General features: G+C 43.0%; 1 protein-coding gene across 14 annotated transcripts in view; it reads right to left on the bottom strand.

The window, feature by feature from the left end:
• Positions 1 to 16,983, bottom strand: part of LMO7 (LIM domain 7) — a 139,143-nt gene extending 122,160 nt beyond the window's left edge. For 3 of the 14 annotated variants that reach the window (XM_054209090.1, XM_054209125.1, XM_054209142.1), the window contains exon 1: positions 16,764 to 16,971. In XM_054209090.1, the coding sequence (XP_054065065.1) occupies positions 16,764 to 16,832 (69 nt within the window). In that variant the 5' untranslated portion in view covers positions 16,833 to 16,971. Of the gene's footprint in view, positions 1 to 16,763 lie in introns of all 14 variants that reach the window. The other 11 variants (XM_054209100.1, XM_054209107.1, XM_054209115.1 and 8 more) reach the window with 8 other exon arrangements.
• Positions 16,984 to 19,494: the final 2,511 nt, after the last annotated feature.

Below are 19,494 nucleotides of genomic sequence, written 5' to 3'. Positions count from 1 at the left end.
AGGGAACATTCAAAGTAAAAACAGGTCTGGACTTCATTACATAGCTTTCGGTCACAGGTGCTACATGAATCCACCTGCTCAAGGCATCATTTTAGAAACACACATTAAAAAAAAAAAAAAGTTAAAAAATTCAAGTTTTTGCCACCTCAAGGAAGAAGATGTAAAATCCTGCACAACCTTGCTGCCAGAGGACAGAGCAGAAGGAACAGGACAAAAATAGAGAACCCTTGAAGATCTGCTGTTCATGTTTGCATTGGAGAAATGTGGGCGGAAAGATGAGAACAACCACTTTTGTTGTCTGCCTTATCCCCTGCCAGCGAGTCCAGCACAGAACTCACATAATCCTGCCTCAGGTCGGCAGTGGGGATGTGACTTTTGCTACAACTTGGTCTCCTGCCTTTGCCTATGCTTAGCACTGGAGAACGTGCAAGTCTGGATAACTACAGTTCCACTGCTGCTTCCAGCAGCCCTGTGCACCATTATAGCTGAATTTAGGGAGATTTCCCAGGAACCGGCTCAGCTGAGACAACCCCAAGGCTTGATGACCAAGCATTTCATAGTAACGGTGACTGGCACAAGCACCTTAAAAGAATTCATACAAGTAAGAGTCTCTACCGAGAGATATGTCTATGAAAAGTGACTGTCAATCCTTGTGTTAGATTTATCAATAGAGAACAAAGAAGAGACTTTGGGTCAATAAATCAAACCTAAGCGAACGCTCCATCTTTCAAAGGCTATCAAGAAGCAAATTACAATTAATGTCCAAAAAAAACAGCTGAAAGATTGTTAGTATTTTTTTTTCTCCATATAGATAATAAGTCTACAATAGAACACCTTTTACCAAAAAAAAAAAAAAAAAAAAGAAAAAAGTACAATAAAACAATTCTGAAACTTGTATTCAGCATTATTTGAAAACATTTTATGCTGGATTTGCCCTTATAAACACTGCAATAGCAAGCTGAGAATCCCTGCAAAATACCTTCTGAATCCTTGGGAAGTCACAGTATGCTGCAATGGAAGAAATTGTTATTTTAATCAACTCTGAAAACTTTGCACGAAGTGAAACTGGATTAAGCAATAAACATTTTGCTGGCTAATGAAATATTTTATGAGCAAATTTGTGATAGCAACATTTCTGCTAAAAAGAAAAAAAATACTATGGCAGAAAAGTCTTTGAAGGTCTTTAGAGTAAAGTAATTTTGCAAACATTGTAAAGAATGTTGTGATATTCAAAAACATGTGGCAGTGTTCAGATTAACAGAAAATAACTGACCCAAAACATCAACTCAACTCCTTTCTGTGTCTTGATCTTATTTTTTCACATAAATGAAACATTTGTGAAATTCATGGCATCTGAACGCCAAATACACATTTTTCCAGTATGACATAGTGAGGGCTATTTTAAGATGCTGGAATGTCATTAATTTGTGCCCCTTAGCTCAGCAATTTGTAAATTATTAGCTCTAGAGCACCAAAACAAAGTAAAGCCTGTCTAAGCCCATTTCATCCGTCTACAAGCGTTTAATTTAAACACGATTTCAAGTTCTAATGCCAAAACCCAGCATATGCTATGTATCGTAAAATTTAAAAGGAAGCCTAATGTATGATATATACCTACAGGAAGACAAGAACAACTTTTTATAAGCCTAAAGCTTGGCTCTTTCAGTTTCCTGAGATTTCAAACAAGTACCTACATTTCTGCTGGTAATGAATCCCCTGAGGAGTAAGTTTAGTTTGAGATGTCACTGTCAAACCTTTCTCCTACAATGTCAATAGGAGCAGAGGGAAAGAAGAATATGAATAAGCACAGTGCTATTTAAATATCTGGTTTTCTGGTTACAAAAGATTCCTATTCCTATTCCTAACAGCAGCCTCACACCTTAAAGAGGGAAGAAGCTTGTACTATCAGAGTCCTGTTTCTGTTGAGTTTTATGGGAAATAGCAAGTCCTTGGCTGTTGTACTCCATCACAGGGGGGCTACACGAAGGGTTACCGGACTGTGGTAGGGGAAATCTGGATCTCTGGAAAAGCCTTAAACTCTCAAGAGGTCACAAGACTCCCCAGCCAAGGCTAAAAATGAAATTATACAGGGAAAAGTGGGGAGCTCCAGAAAGATTATAAAAGTTTGGCTCCGGGAGGGAAGATCTCCCCACAGCAAACCGCTTTGAATGGGGCAGCAGACACTACTTTGTGTTTGTTTGTTTTTTAAATCCATGAAGCAGGACACACCCACCACTTCTTTTTTCATCCTGAGCAATTCATTCAAAAGTCAAAGCTTTGGTCTGAAGCTTAAGGCCTTTTATTTTATTTTATTTAGTTCTGGGCTAGCCTTAAAGGAGCAGTGAGAGAGGTTTAAAACTGTAAACCTCATTCACCAGGAAATACAAGTTACCTGCTCTTAGGCACCTACACTTGTTTCAAGTTCTTCAAGTTTGAGGAAAAAAAATCTGGACTTCAAAAATTCCCTACTGTAAATTAATGACTTGCTCTAACTTGACTTTAAATGTGTTTAATCACTATGAAGGAACAGTAAAAAAAAAAAAAAAAAAAGAAAAAAGTTCAGCATCACCTGACATTTTAAAGTAACAGCTTTAAAAAGGTACTTCACTGTCCAACGAACCTCCACTTTGAGCCACAGGACCTTCACACTAGGCTTCAAGAAGAAGGGAAAAATAAGCAGTGACCACATTGACACAACTCTGAGACTTGGGTAACAAGAGAGGCTGAAGATTCACAAGTGGCAGTGAACAGTCCTACTGCATGGTCCCACTTCTGGCCAGCCCCTCTCTGGTGGTGGGCTCTGTCCTCACAGCAGAAGAGGACAGAGGGCTCTTATGGCCCCCTCTGCGCCCAATCCAAACGTTTCAGTCAGATAATTTTAATTCATATGTATATGAGAATTAGGGTTTTAGTAATTCTATAAGTCTTCCTTATTCAAAAGGACACAGAAGCCAAAGGAACATATTGGGGAAGAGAAATTTTGAGAAAGGATGATCTGGAATTCTCCACACTTAGACAAAGAGAAATAAAATTGAAGCATTCCTAACTTAAAAAACAAAACAAAACAAAACAACAAAACCCAAAAACTAAAAGAGCTTATTTTTATTTTGAATAGTTATCTGGAAGTTTTATAAGCCCTTATCCACCTAAAAGGAATTTTAATGAGGAAGGTATCACACTGAAGCACTGAAACCCAAGCTGAATCATTTCCATAACCACAGAAGAGATATTTCACATTTCTTTTCCCTGGCAACTGTTTTTATCCCTGTTTGGAAATATCTTCTCTCTCTTTTGTGCTTAAAGAAAAAAAAAAGTTCAAACACGCAGCAGGCTGCTGTAGCAGCTCTGAGTGGAGATGTTCCTGTTCACCTCAGCTGGGCAATTTCCTAACTCCGATGGGTGCCACCAAAGCAATCAGATTATTTAACATCCTATGCAAATTACTGGAGATGAATGCTCAGATTCACCAGCACACATACAAACGGAAATTAGCAAAAAGCAGCAATATGGTAATTCAGCATGATGCTGAATTTAACACAAGCCTCTCTAAAGGAAATCAACAGGAGATAGGAAGGAAGACAAACTTTGGGACTGTAGCATGAGTTACAGCAGAAGGTCCACGATATTCAAAACAGAAAACCCCACTCCATAGACTTTCTGGGTTTGGGGTCATTTTTTTTTTCCCCCGTATCTGGAACAAAGAATATTTACCTGCTCCTAAAAAACACAAAGCAAAACAAAAAAACCCACAAAACCTCCTCCGGTCATGAGTACATCTTAAAGTTGTGGCAGACATACAATACTAACCACCTCGAACCTTCTCCCCCACAAACTTAATCTCCGCGTAGCTAAACAAATATTAATAATTGAAAAGCACACAAAGCGATTTTACTAAGGGGGTAATTAACAACTTCATTGCAGTTTAGCAGCTGATTTTCAGTTGGCGTTAAACCAACAGGAGCTTTAAAGAACCTATTACACATGGTTTCTGAATAACCTTAAGAGTTACTAGTTGGCAGTTTGATGCAAGTCCTCAGACTTCAAAGGCCCCTTTTATAAGAAAACAGGACAAAAGGCAGAGAGGTCTTTATCATCATTTATGGTAAATAAGATAGACAAATCTACTACGTACTAGAAAGCTGATGTAAGGAAAAGACTGAACTTTGCATGAAGCTTCATCAACGTTTTAGGAGCCCTGAATTACACAGTAGGTTTTTTGATTAGAAGATGACAGTAATTTGGAAAGGCAACAGCAAACAGCCCAGTAGCACAGAATAATCCAGATTTTAAAAAAAAAAAAAAAAAAAAAAAAAAAAAAAAAAAAAAAAAGGTTTTGCTACTTTGCTATCAGCAGATGCTTGAGAGGACACCTCACCCGATCACAGCAGAGCAAGTGCCCAAGTGTTTCCTAACAACTTCAGTGAACAAATCCCACCCTGGGCACACACGGCTCAAACTCTCTTTGTTTCCTACTGCTCAGCCTTAATGATTCCTATTCCCCCACTCATGAACACATAGGCAGACAAGGCAAAACTGGCGATCCCTCGAGTCGGCGTTAGAGGAATCGCATGTTAAGGGCTAATCCCTAAATAAACACACTGCTGTTAATTAGGCCGCGTAGAAACATAAGGATCTTCCCCTTACTAGAATTCACTGATGAAAAACCTGCAATGACATACAGCTTAAAATTAACGTAGTGTGAAATGAAAAGTACAAACCTTTAAGTGGAAAGCTGCCTAATGTAATTTTCACAATTACCATTTAATTTAAGAAGCAGATCAAAGCAGCGCAACATTTACATTTTCAAACATGAAGTTTTAAAGATCAAAGTCCTGTAGTATTTCCAGACTGCATGTATGTGAGTAAGTTGGTTAGAGTAATGAATCTATGCAGAGGGAGAACATGAGCTGCTCGTTTGCTCCGCGCAGCACTTTCCCCATCGTCTGAGACTGTAGCAAGTGGCATCATCTGCAATAAGCATCATCAACAAGCACCCGTTCACATGATGCATAAATAGAAGCAAGGGGGCCTTTGGGGTCTAAAATAGCATTATACGAAGTTTCTGACTGCTGGAGAACTCTCTCCCTGAAAGTAGCCACTGCTGCAGATATTTTTTTCACCATTCCTGCCTGACAGCTGTCATTTATCAGTGCTTATTCAATGCTCAGAGGTCATTAAAGACTTCACTTCATTGTAGTGTTTAACAAAAAACTGTTTTCATGTCAGTGCTGTAGCCTAATTGTGCCAAAAAGTTAAATAGAGAGAAGTGCACTATGTAAATATTCCAAAACACGTCAGCTTAATTCCATGAAGAAATGAACTATCAGCAGCAAAAGTGATGTTTTAATGACCACTGGGAGTTGCTGCAACAGACCCTGGTCGAATTCAGTGTAAAGTAGAAAGTGTCCTGGCACTTATATCCAGGAAACAATTAAACTTTTAGTTCATATTGAAGACTCATGCTTACTTCTGAAAGCCTCCTAAAAAAGACAGCTTAGAATTCAAGATTAAAACCAGATTTTTCTCAGCAGAAAAACAGCTAGATTCACAGCCATAAAACCTACACCAAAAATAAAAAAAAAATAATAAAAAAAAAAGATGATCATTTAAACTGAACCAGTAAACAGAAGCTGCTCATGGAAATTGAGAAGACGGCCAAAACTTCTCTTACTAAATTGAGGAATGTGACAACACCACATGTGGTAACGTGCAATGATATTTGGTACCTGATTGCTGGTGTTAACAATAACATTCTATCCCCAGAGTCTTCCTTATTGTACGCTAAGATCCTCAATACATCATGCTGCCTGTCAGACTGGTCCCAACCACAGGATGGATTTTTATCTGCGTCTCCCTTATGTTACCTATTTCCCTTCCAAATCATGGGATTAAAACTATTTTAAAAGTAGATGGGAGGGGATATACAATGCTAACACAGAGACTTTAATTCTTATATCACGGTATTACACATCTAATACAGGAAAGAAAGGGACCTACCTCTAAACACGAAAGGATTTAAAGCAGCTTTCTCAAGAGAAGCTTCTCCAACAGATAATTCTCATGGTAAGGATGTTGAATTCTGTAACTAAGACTATCAAGCTTTTAAAAAGATGAACAGCTGTTATACTTTTACAATAGTTGAGGAACCTATGTACTAATAGCACACTGGGAAAGTGTTCTGACAGACAAAAGAAGTTATGTAGAAGCAAGTGACACACTTCAAATCTTCTCCCAAGAAAATAGGAAGGTGAGTGATATCCAGGCTCTTTAGATGAAGAGAACGATGAGCTGTGTCCAGCTGCAATTAACTCACAGCATCCTAATCTCCAAGGATGTTTATGTTGCATAACGCTGTGGAATATGTGGGTGCTCCTGCCAGATCTAAACTGGTTCACATGGATTTGTGTATGACAGCAGACACACTGCTTCCAATTCCCAGCCTACACCAGGTAGGTAGACACAGTCAAAGTACTTAAAGGTCTTCATCTGCATCTCTGTCAAAAATTAAAGCCACTGCGTGCAATCCAAGCAACGTTATATGCATCGGTAGATGAAAAACTTGGTAAAATTGGTGCATGTCACATCTACCTCAGCTAGCAGTCTGCAGAAGAGTGCTCCTTCCCAGAGGGGAATATATATCTCCCCTGCCTTGAGAAGAAACAAAGACATGTATGCTTCTTTACTTGAGTGGAGAAGCACATGCTCAGGTTGGGATGAGAAGGATCTGGAGATCCAGATCTCTTCTCCATATCTCCCCCCCAGGAGGATTAAGCTCAGTCTGTTAAACTGAGCCTGCAACAGACTGCATCTGTTCCCAGACTGAGCAATAGCGCAAGAATAAAGATAAGATGTGGCCAAGCTAGACCCACAGCACAGCTGGGTTAAGGGATACCACTCTACAGAAATTAAAAAAAAATAAGATTGAGGTGAGGAAGGCTGGCATACCTTTAAAAACAGCCGAGACACACCAATATCCTTTCCATATTCCACTCCCCCTTATCTGAAAAGTTGCGTGACATTAGAGATGTCTTCTACTGCCTGAGAGACACCCGCTGCTATCCTGCCCCCTCGGCTGATCACGGAGGAAAGAGAAAACAATCAGATGAGTCACCGCTGGAGATCTGCACGGCTGGATCGCATCTAACCCATCTACGCACCAGACACAGGAAACCAAATTACTGCCAGCCTCCCGACCACATCTGCTTAGACGCTGGAAAAAGCTGCTCCAACCTTATGGGTTGTTACCGTGACCAGCAGATACGGTTCTTGCAAGAGGCCTGCCCACATGCAAAGACCAAATCTTGTTGCCGAAATGTGCACGTAAAGCTTTTTCAATTCTGTCAAAATTAACCATTATATTGAGAACCAGGCATGATTTAACAGCATTATTCTTCTTAACTACAGTATATCCAAATAAGTTTGGGAAGACAACATTCACCTTTCCACTGTGATTTTCAAGGGGAGACAGTTCTCACAAGGAAAGATTAAAGATTTCACCAGAAAATGGAACACCACAAGATTTTAGTTGTCACATTAAAAATAAAAAATAAAATTAGAAATTCTTAGCTGGGGAGGTAAGAAAGGGAAGAAAACAAAAAAGGAACCATAGGTACACACATACATGCATTTTTCAGCCAGGTCTAACAGAAGGCTTCCATGTCCCATGGTAGGTAAAACAGACAAGATACTGATTTTACAAATACCTAATTGAAAAAAATTAAAATAAGTGTAATAACACATTCAGAAATTTAGAACAGTCTGAGACTGTATTCCCCCAATCTTAAATGACAAAAATGCAAAACAAATGCAAAAAAAAAAAACCAACCCAGATTTAAGAAGTCAGTACGTTCTACAAAATTTCATAATTTAAATACTTACGAGGTAAAAAATTCATTCCAGCAAGAAGGAAAAAGTAGTTATTTACAAATAACCTTAGGTGCACATTTCTCCTCTTCCTTTTCCAAGCCTCTCCTCTGCTATTCCTCCACGGTGCACAGCTCCCAACCCCATCCACTGACACCCGACATGCAGAACTTCCTGGAGTCTTTAACGATGCTCCCAAATGAGATTACAGCCCGTGTCTGCAAGACCTACGCCAACGTCACAGAGGACTTTTGGATTTTATCAGACACATGAAAGCTAGGTCATTAGCGAGCAACCCAGTCTGTGCATTTTAATGGGAATTTGTCTTTGAAAAAAAAAAAAATTCGTCGACACGTAAGACTCGTAGCTGTGAAGCAATACGCTCCTGAATAATCATCGAGTTGATGTTTATTATATCAGCTTCCCCCCCCTCCCCGCTCCACAGCATCAGGCAAATGTCTGTGAAAGATATACATCTGTACCTGGAGCTCATGCCTTCATCCTCACCCCATTTTCAATCAGTCCAAATAAGAGCAACTCCACACAACCTTTTTGTGGAATGCTGAGAACTTGCAATCCGGATGCGCACCTGACATTGTGCAAAAAAAAAATAAAATAGTAATATATAAAGGTGAGACCAGTGTAGTTAGTTAAGACAGTCGATGTCATTTTGTTACAACCCCTTCTACTTGCAAAAGAACTCACAGTCAAACGCCTGGTCCATTTTTGCTCAGAATTACATTTTTCAGGTGCATCAAAAAGGTACGTTTTGTCAGTGGCACCATTTAGGCAAACGGAACACAGTGACACAAGGAGGAACAGAGGTTTTTCCTAGTGTGAAAATACAGTAATGCCTAGCTTCATCTAACCTGAAACAGTATCCAAAGAAGCATTTCAAGGCAGTGCTACAGCTGTTGCTACAGAACCCCCCACGCCCATAGTGTCAAACTTGGATCTTAATTTTTCTTCCTCTTCTCCACAGCCACTTCGACATCTGGTTTCGTTTGCCTCCGTTCTTTATCACATTGTGCTGACATGGTCGTTTGACCACATAGAAAGTCTCAGATCAAACTCTACAATCTATATTTTTAAAATTCCTTCCTAAAGGAAAAAAATAAGTAACAAATAGCAGGGCTAATAAAGTACTTCCAGGAAAGAATTTGCAAACAACAGTGGAGGTTAGATCTGGGATTAGATTGTACCCCTGAAGGGCAGGTGATGATCACTGCAGAACTGCTGAGCCACCACCTCCGAAGGACCACCTCCCAGCCAACGACACTCCAGCGAGACGCAAAGGCTGCTCCTGCCGTAGCGGAAGTCAGCGTATAAGCATGTCAAATACTTTCAAAATGCTTCGGCCCAGAAACTCCTGGCAGAGTTTCTATTTAAAATAGCTCCAACTGTATTTATAAGCCTTATGAAATTCATCCTGAAGAAGTTATTTATGGCTGGAAGCCAGCCTCCCTAATTCAGGTGTCTAGCTTATCCTTCGACCCCGGGCACCTAGCGAACGGCTCCCGAGTCACATAAGGAAGAGAGCTGGGCAATGAGCAGAAGCAGGTGACTTGAGAAGCCTCCAGGGAAAGAGATGGCTTGTCTAAATTCAGGTGTCTGCCTCTCTTCATCCCACTAGCTCGGCTGCAACCCAACAACCAGCTGCCACCAAAAGGCCAACTCTGCCAACACCACCTCTTCCCTGGTGCCCATCTCACCTCCCAGGAGCCAAATATCGCAAAACAGGTTGAGTTTCCATCGTCAGATGAACTCCCTGAGCCAAATCACTGGAGGGTCTAGACAAATGCCACTGCCACCACAAAAGGAGGCAGGAGAAGCACATGCCAAGCACAGGCATTTCAGTGACACCTTGCTGTGGTAACATACCAGCACTAACACAAAACCACATTGTTGTGGGACCTACCCAGGAGGACAGCTTGGCCCAACCAACAGTTTTCACTTTCTGTGCTAGCTGAATTGATCCCAAGCCAGGTATTCCTTTAAAGCTGTGTTATGTGACAGAGATTCTGACTTTTTTGGCCAACGTAGTAATAACTATTTCCCAAAGTTAGTATATCAGGTTTCTTTTCTAATAGTAATGACTGAAAGCTGAACCACATCCAGAAACGAAAGTTAGGACTTTCACATGAGCTGGTGCAAAAAAAATGTGCCAACACACCCAGCACTGGCAAAAAACAAAATAAAGCAAGTCTTACAACCCTCATGCCCTTCCAAGATAATCCCAGATGTTTTGTACCACTAATGCAAACCACTGCTGAAATTAAGTTTCTCTATTCACTATAACACAAATGAAAGTTTTACAGCTAAATATCCAACTGGAAGCTAGCACACTGTGAGTCAGATCAATACATCTTTCTTCTCGTTGGAAAAATAAAAATTTAGCACTATTCATAAACACTAGATTTACAACTGCTTGCAGAAGCTCACAGCGTGAGGAACTAAAGAACCTATTTTGAAGTAGCTTATTCACTACATTCCTTTAAAGTTAGATTTTTCTCTTGGATTGACAGTATTCAGATATGTGAAAAACAGCAAAACCAAAACACTCCTTCTAAGGTAATTTGGATAATAAGTTAGGTGTGTCAAGCACACCTTAGACCAGCAGAGGCATTTCTAATACACTGGGTCTGAGAACACGTGCTGTTTTTCATTAAATTGCTGAAGTTGGAAAGCCCATTTTTAAAAAAAAAAAAAAAAAAAGATAGTTAAGAGTTATGTTAGTCTCGTTAAGCAGAAAAGGGTTGGGGCTTTTCGGTTTTGTTTTGTTGGTTTTTTTTTTTTTTTTTTTAAACAGAACAACAACCCTCCTCCAGGAGTGGACAAAGAAACTTTAAAGAGAAGGAGTGGTAGGTACAAGAAACAGCTGGAATGTATCTGGTTCTTACAACACAATAAAACCCAAGTGTTTTCCAAAGCTCAGCAAGGTCACCGCCTAATGTAATACACCCAAGTGCTCATTAAAAACTTTAAAATTTTCACCAAAAAAAAAAAAAAAAAGTGTTTGACAAAGAAAAGGTGATAAAAGAGAGCCCATAGTAACCAGGGGGAGGGGGGCATACTGAACGTGGAAATCATCATCTCGCCTCCTCCCCAGACTACGGGTGGAAAAAAAAAGCATGACCTCACAAAATTGAAGAAAGGATCAGGACACAGTGCAAAAAACAAACAAACAAAAAGACAGGAGGAAAAGAACAGAAGTAACACCATGACTAACTGTAGCTGGTAACCACAAAATACTGAACAGAACCAAACAAAAGTCCGGTCAGAATTGTTTGTAGATCCCCTTAAGCTGCAATACACTTCCCCAGTACAGAAGACATACCCATTTCTACAGTCAACAAGTTAATTCTTCCTCTTAAAGCGTCTGCAGACACTGCTTTCATGTGAAATTTTAAACAAATGCTCAAAACTACGAGGATAAACCATCCACAAAGGAAACGACACTGTGAACTCAGCTCAAAGCTATGCATGCCCATCACGCAGGACTGTGTGAAGACAGACTTCAAGCATCTCTGAGAAATCCAAATATAGACTTAACTTGAAAATATGTAAACCCACCTTGCAGAAATCGGGAAACAGGTTTTACTCCCAAGCAAAAACTGGTCCCATTTTTCTCTGAAACACATCACCAAATACACCAGACACCTTTCCTGAGGTCCGGAAGGAAAGAAGGGGACAACAAGGTAACAGAGAGAATAATGTTCAGCCAGATAAAATGGTATTACTGTCACCCTCTCCCTCTAAAACATTATTGCTAGCCCTGTCATATGCCACAGCACTTTCACAGTCTGCAGCCAGCGGGGAACATTATTTCAAGGATTTACATTCCCACAGTATTTACTTAACAGCATGTATATTTATGTATCAATTCATATTTATATATTAATTGGATACACTTAGATTTACTCCATGCAAGGGCTCACTGCCAAGAATCTACACACAATACTGAAATACTGATGCATCCACCTAAAGGAGAGTTAAATACGTCCCTTATGCAGACGTGAGCCAGGACTTTGGCAGCCGTGCTGTAAGAAGTTCTCCAGAAACCAGCCCACCCAGGTTTTATGACTTGACAGAATTACCCAGTATTAGACATAGTTTAAGCAACACAATATCTAGATTTTGCCTTTTCATTCACGCATTTTTCATTCTGACACCACCCAGGACGTTGACTGTCTCTCTACACGCTACCTGAGAATACCTTACCCAGAACTGACAAAAAACTTGTCAGAACAATTAGTTCAACTGAAATAAAGGTACCTACAAGAAGAAGATCTGAACAGTAAGATGAGTCTTCTATCTCTACAGTTATTCCTCCCATCTGCCATACCAGACTGTACACATTAGATTCATGCTTGGGGGAAAAACAAAACAAAATAATCACTGAGGTAAGATCTCTATGCAAATATAGGGAAAGCATCGCTCCTAGACCTCTTGCTGCATTTGCAGAAGCCATAAAAATATACAGTAGAAATGCAGACGTTAAACAGTTTCAACAAATAAAAACATTTGGTGACCACATGTCAGAGGCCGTTCACTGGATTTGATGGCTGTGCCGTTGGTCCAAACCAAAAGACTTCAGTAAGTAGTCCTGGCTCTCAAGTTTTATCCTCAAGCTGACTCTTTCTACCAAGCTACTCTGCAAATCTGCTTTTTTAATCTCCTGAGCAGGCAGGGGGGTGGGAGGGTGTGTGTCTGTGTGCATATACACGCATTGGGTTTTTCCCTAGAAAAAGACAAAACCAAAAGCCCCCAAATGATTTTCCAACATCCAAGATGTAACAGATACTTTTAAATCGCAAAGGAAGATAGTTTGGGACTCTGAAAAGCACATGTAATGCAATCATAAATGAAGTTGTTAGCACACACAACGGCACTCAGATAAATTAGGCTATTTCGCTACCTATTTAATGGCCATGGCAGATACCAGCAGCAGAGGTATCTTTATAGTTGCCGTCTAGACATGCTGGGCGCTCTTCCTCTAACGCTGCCTTATCGAAAATGATAAAAACCTTATCTTGCAACAGAAATCCTAACAGTGAAACACCTCTCTCCATCAACACTGGGCAGCGTTAGCACTAGAAAGGACTTGTGTTCCGCTGCATGAGGAACAGCCCCAGGACTACAGGCTCCTGCTCATGACTCTGAGACAGACGTTCTCGACAGCGGTATCAGATGAAATTAGTAGCTCTCAGAACATCTGACTTTAACAACTTTAGATCAGTTCTTAGGGAAAGAGATTCAGCTCCCAAGCGGCCCCGTAACAGAGTTATTACGAGTTATTTGGCCCAACACCTATTTTACACTTCAGTGGATTTGTCAAGGTTGGTCCATGTGCTTTCCTACAGCCCTGCTGCTTCCCTCCAACAATTCATTCAGGCACACGCTCGCTGCCCACCCTCCCTCAGACGGGATGTAACATTCGACTGCTTTGGGCGGGGAGGGGGGGGCGGGAAGAATAAATATTCAAGCATTATTTGCCTCAGGGCACACTAACTAAAGATTTACAGACTTCGTGGGTCAGGTTTCAAGTTGCTTTAGCAAACAATTTCAAACCATAGACACTTACCTGAAGATTAGGGTTCATTTATGACACAGAACAGGAATTAAAAGCCAAGACGTTTCACAAGAAAACGGCACACACCCTTCTTTCCTCTTGAACTCCTAGAGGGGCATCACCCCTGAAATGCTGAAGGGTGTTTTGGGGGAGAGGGACCATGTGTCCCCTTCGTTCACAAGGATGAACTTGGTGGTGGGCTGCAGAGAGGAAGAGGCAGACTGCCCTCCCACATCTTGAGGCAGGAGAACAGACTCGGCAGTCTGGGATATTTAATAGCTGGGGGAAGAATGCTTTGGTTTGGAGGAACAGCTTTTGGCTTGCTTAAGTTATAATATGGAACAGAGCGCAGTAAAATAATTTTAACCCAGCTATTTCTAGCTTTGGCAGACACGGCTCTACCTTAAAGAGACTATTTCTGAGTTGTGTTGTTTCAGTGTTTTATTCTGGTCTCGGCGCGCACCAGCTGCCCAGCTGAGGTGCTCAGTTAAGGCTGAGCTGCACCTGAGTTTGAGCAGCACCAGTTGTTACAGGCAGAGCTCAGAAAACTCCAGAAATCCCAGATGCAAGAACCCACCACCACAAACCGCTGCTGGGTTCTGGATAAAGGACACCCGAGAAGAGCTTGAGTTTTGCACAGAAAATGACCACTCTTTCCCCCAAAAGGTGATGTCCTCGACAGCCAGCTCTCCCAGAGGGACTAACCATCACCAGCTGGAGTAACCGATATCAAGACAAGCAACATTACCTCCTCTCCCAGTTCACCACAGCACACAAAAGAGAAGAGGTTGGGGACTACACCTGAAGAGGTCTTGGCACTGTAAAGACTACAGACCTGCCTTGTCTGCATGATCATAAACTACGCCTCAACATGAATCTGAATTAAAGAACAAAGTCTTTCATTAACTAACACCAGATATCAGATGCAATTTTTTGTTGTTATTGCTGTTAATCAAGTTGTTGGCTTCTTTGTTTTTGGTTTGGTGGTTGTTTTTTTTTTTTTTTCCCTTTTTTTTTTTTTTCGGTATAGCATAAGAACTAGGATCAAATGTTTGAGCTCCCACTAGCCAGTGGCTGCCATACAACATGGAGACTCCAGCTGGGAACAGGCGGAAGAGGGACCTGACCAGGACACAATTTTCTCTCACCAAAAGCTTTCAGTACAGATGGGGTGAAAACTTCTGATGTTTCAGGGTAGGGTTTTTTTAAGATCTGACAAATACAGCTGCTCATTCCTGTTACAGAAAGCCCTCAGCTTCAAGGTTTGAGCTCAGGTCTTTTGAGGGTTTTTTTAAGTCTCAGAGTCCAAGAAGTTCTGTATTGAAATACAGAAAAATGTTAACACAGATTTCATTAGCAAAGGGAAATAATAACAGTTTACAAAGAGATTTTTGCTTGTTCTTTTAAATATATAGTAGCTAGTGTTTGTATGCTTTCATCTTCCTCTAATGTTAGGGGGACCCTGGCACACAAAACCTTATCAAAACATAAGAACTTCAAGTTCATAAATATTTGGAAATCTGCCTCATCTTCAAAACTAATTGTTTAATGATTAGGACTCACCACGTTTCGCTCTCAATTATGTACACACCACTGCGTTTCACCAAGACTCACAAAACCTTGAGACCATGTCTCATTACTCTAAAAATACCTTTACTCTTCTCATACAACAACGGAAATGGCTGGTTGTGGCTTTTTAACCCATCTGGATTTAAAGAGCAGAGAAACACAACAGACTCTCTGAAAGGCAAACCTTGTTTCATAGGGAAATAAATATTTACATCTTCCTTCAACATTATGGAATTCTTAACATCCTGTTTATCAATACCCCCAGGTTTTTAAAGTTACTCAATGTACAATAAAAATGTTTCTCCAAGGGGTAAGTTTAAAAGTTACTTTAAAATGAGAACAGCTTTCACATATTAGAAACAAAGTATAACCACACAAATTAGATGGAGAAGGGGGAGGGAGGGGAGCCGAACATATGGTTTTTCCACTACAGAAACAGTGCGCGCTTTACACTTACATGGCTTTGCTAACGCTCCCGTGTGCGGGCAAAGGGAACCTTTTGTAGGAACGGTACAACCAGCCAGTATCCAGTGAAGATTAACAATAATTCAAACAAATCCCCAAATCCTTAAAATAGGCTTTTCAAAGACAACATTATGTCACCTTAATGAAACTATTTAAGGTAAGCTTTGCCAATTTAAAGAAAGCAAGGTAAGAAACATATACGCAAGAGAGGAATGCTTTAATCAGCTAAACTCACGGCTAGCTCTGACAAAATTGACACTTGGGGAAGCCAGGACTGCTTTAATTACCTACCTACATTCGTGGATGGCACTTACGGAATTGACACTTGTGGAAGTCACTTGTGATACGCTCGCCTACGGTGCTCTCGGTTCAAAATTCTCAATAGATTTTAAGCACTAGATGTCATCGTTTTACAGAGGAAACAAAGAAGCCTGAACTCGGCTCTTGACAAGCTTGTGAAGACGGGGGGTAAAAAGTAACAAGCACCCTTCTTTGAACATTCGCTCTTCGGAAAGTTAATGGGGCAGCATTTCTGATAATGGAAGTTCCAGCTCAAGTGAATGAGTGCAAAGAAATAAGCTTAGTATGTTAAAACACATATAAGCCAGCACGCTAAAGCTCCTCCACAATGACTCTAAGTGAGGCTGCTCAATGTTTCTAACGTTTCTCATAACACCTTCCATGCCGTCAGCCACCCTGACTGTTCTCACACACGCACACACTCAGGTACCACGATGAGCAACGCCTTTCCTCGCGCGTTAACACACGCTGTGATTTTGTGCGACGACACAGAAAAACCCAAGATATTCCACATCAAGCCCTGCACGCAGTCCAGTCAGGCACTTATGTTTAAAAACAGGAGAGAAAGAAAATGACTGTAATTTCAGGTCGCTCTCTGCCCCGAACTCTTTCGAGACAGGAAGGCGAGGAGTGCCTTTAATTCCGACCGTCTCAGAGCAAGCGCCGGAGAAGCAATTTAAAAGACGGCAAGAAATTATGAGCCTTAATGACAGGCGGGCAGCTCTACCCGCCTGTAATTTGGATTTCGGGGCGGGGGGGGGGGGCCGTCGTGTAAGGAGGGATCTCGGAAAGCCTTCACGATACCTTCTAAAAATAGCAGCCCGCAGCTGCTGACAAAGAAACCAAAGTTTGGGAGCCGCGTCCCCGCCGCTCCCGCCCGGCGGCGGCGGGGGATGGCGCGGCGAGACCCCCGACCCACCCGGGTGCGGCGGGGAGGGGATGACAAGGGGGTGACACAGACAGACGGACGGACGGGGACCGAGCGACGCCTCACCTCTACCCATCGCCGAGCCTCGGCGAAGGCCGCCTGGCAGTCGCACTCCGCGTCCTCTCTCCCCTCCATGGCCGGCAGTGAATGCGGGATGGTGGCGGGAGGGGTGGTGAAGCGGCCGGTCCTCCGGCGAGGTGGGGGCGCGGGGAGCAGCCGCTGTCATTCAGCTGCCGCCTTTTAACGCTCCCCGCGCCGTCTCCTCCCTCCCTCCTCCGCCTCCTCCCCCTCCCGGGAGGCAGCTCGCTGGCGCTCAGCGACCGCAAGAATTCGAAGGCTGTAAAGCAACACACACAAACACACACCCCCTTTCCCCGGACGCCCGGGAGGGGCCGCAACCCCCCTGCGGCGGCGGCGGCGGCTCCGTCCCGCCGGGCCCCTGTCCCTCCCGCCGCCCGATGGAGGCCGCCCCCGGCGGCTCCCGCCCCGCCGCATACCAGGAATAGCTGGGGACAATCGCACCTTTGAGGGCCGGCCACCTCCGTCCCGGCCCCCCGCCACCTGCCGCCCCGCGCACCGCCCCCGCCCGGCCGGGACGACCCTGGGGCCGCCTCCCGCCCGCCCTCCCTCCCTCCCTGCCGCCGGCCGGGCAGAGCCCTGGGCCCCGCCGGCTCCCGCACCCCTTCACGGGCGGGCCTCGTCTTGCGGCCACCGACAGCGCCGGCAGCCGGGGGAAGGAGACGACTCCATGCTCTTCTGCAGCCGTGTCCCGTCTGGGGACCAGGTTCGGAGCCTTTTGGAAGACACGAGAGGAGCTTTGGAGAGAGGGACCTGGGAGTCCTGGTGGACAACAGGTTGACCATGAGGCAGCAATGTGCCCTTGTGGCCAAGAAGACCAATGGTCTCCTGGTGTGCATTAAAAGGGGCATGGCCAGCAGGCCGAGGGAGGTCATCCTCCCCCTCTACTCTGCCCTGGTGAGGCAGCATCTGGAGTACCGTGTCCAGTTCTGGGCTCCCCAATTCAAGAAAGACAAGGAACTGCTGGAGAGAGTCCCTTGGAGGGCTACGAAGATGATCAAGGGACTGGAGCACCTCTCTTATGAGGAAAGGCTGAGAGACCTGGGTCTGTTTGGCCTGAAGAAGGGAAGACTGAGAGGGAATCTCATCAGTGCTTACCAGTATCAAAAGCGCAGGTGTCAAGAGGATGGGGCCAGACTCTTTTCAGTGGTGCCCAGGGACAGGACAAGGGGCATCGGGCACAAATTGAAACACAGGAAATTCCATCTCAACATGAGGAAAAACTTCTTTACTTTGAGGGTGGCAGAACACTGGAACAGGCTGCCCAGAGAGGTGGTGGAGTCTCCTTCTCTGGAGATATTCAAACCCCACTTGGATGTGTTGCTGTCCAGCTTGCTCTAGGTGACCCCACTTTGGCAGGGGGGTTAGACCAGATGATCTCCAAAGGCCCCTTCCAACGCCTACCATTCTGTGATTCGGAAGACAGGAAAGGAGCTTTGGAAGACACGAGAGGTCCATGCTTTGTTTTGAGCTCTTTTCACACAAAATGACCTTAGCAGAGATGCCTGGGGCAGAGCTGGAGCTACACGGTGCAGCCTCCACGCTTGCCTTCCTGGCTCTCAACACCAATCTGCAGCAGCCCTGGTTTTGCTTTCAATACCCCTACAAGTGCCCAATGCTTTATTTCACTTGTGTCTCTGCCTTACCCGACACGCTGCGACAGTTTCTTCGTGACTTCCCCATGCTCTCCTGTGTCTCCTGAAGCCCTGTCTCCATGAGGCTGTTCCCAGGCGGACTCCTGCTGAGCCCGGGTGGCTGGTTACCCTACAGTAACCACAAACGCCGGGTCAGTCAGGATTATGCTACACCACACACACGTTTCTTCCACCCTTCCCTACCTTCTCTGTAAGCGAAACTGAGTTGCTGCATGCATCTTCTGCTTGTAGGGCCCAGGGCAGAACACATCACATAATTTTTTAAGGGACTAGTGAGAAAAGGTAACTTAAAATTTGTACTGCACGCAAATTAGCTTCTTCTAAGATGTCTACTTGGAGGCACATCTTATTTCTGCTCTGTAAACAACCTTCTTAGAACAGGAAAGAAGACTTTAGGAGATGTATTCGACAGAGCAAGAAGCTATTAGCCATCAGTTTCTGCGGTACATGGAAATTAGTGTTACTGGTGCTACACACAGGCAGGAAAAGCCAGTGACTGTGGCTGAAATAAGTTCCACAGGAGGTGTTTGGCATTCATTAAAGTTACAAACGCATAAAAATGATGCAGTTAGCTCCTCACAGTGGTATGATCTGAGACAACTATCCAGTAGAGTCAATGATGAATGAAACAATAATCAAAGCTATAATTTTGAAGGTTTTTCCCTACTCCTTTTTCCTGCTCCAAGGCAGATAAGCCTCAAGACAAATGAAGAATCTGCCTTTTTCTTGAGTGGGAAGACCGAGCATCAGAAAACAACCCTCTCATCTCACTATTTAACATTTGTGACTACAAAGGCTAAAAAAAAAAGTCTAAATAAAGTGTGTATGTGCTGCTGCTGGTGGCCATAATCAGTCTGCATTAGCTGTCATTAGCAAACATTTTTCTGGAGAGCCACTGCAGCCTTTCCCAGATTTTTAAGGTCTGCCTTTTCACTTCATATAAAAATATGATGCTTGTCCCTAAGTAGGAGGAAGTAACTATGAATACTATAAAAGTTTAAAAGTTACTTGAGAATAAAATTCTATGAAACAGGTTTCAAAAGAGGTTTAAAAAACAGTTTCCA

The sequence above is a fragment of the Rissa tridactyla genome, chromosome 1 (assembly GCF_028500815.1).
Source record: "Rissa tridactyla isolate bRisTri1 chromosome 1, bRisTri1.patW.cur.20221130, whole genome shotgun sequence".
Taxonomy (NCBI): domain Eukaryota; kingdom Metazoa; phylum Chordata; class Aves; order Charadriiformes; family Laridae; genus Rissa; species Rissa tridactyla.
This window is presented reverse-complemented; position numbering and strand designations above follow the sequence as displayed.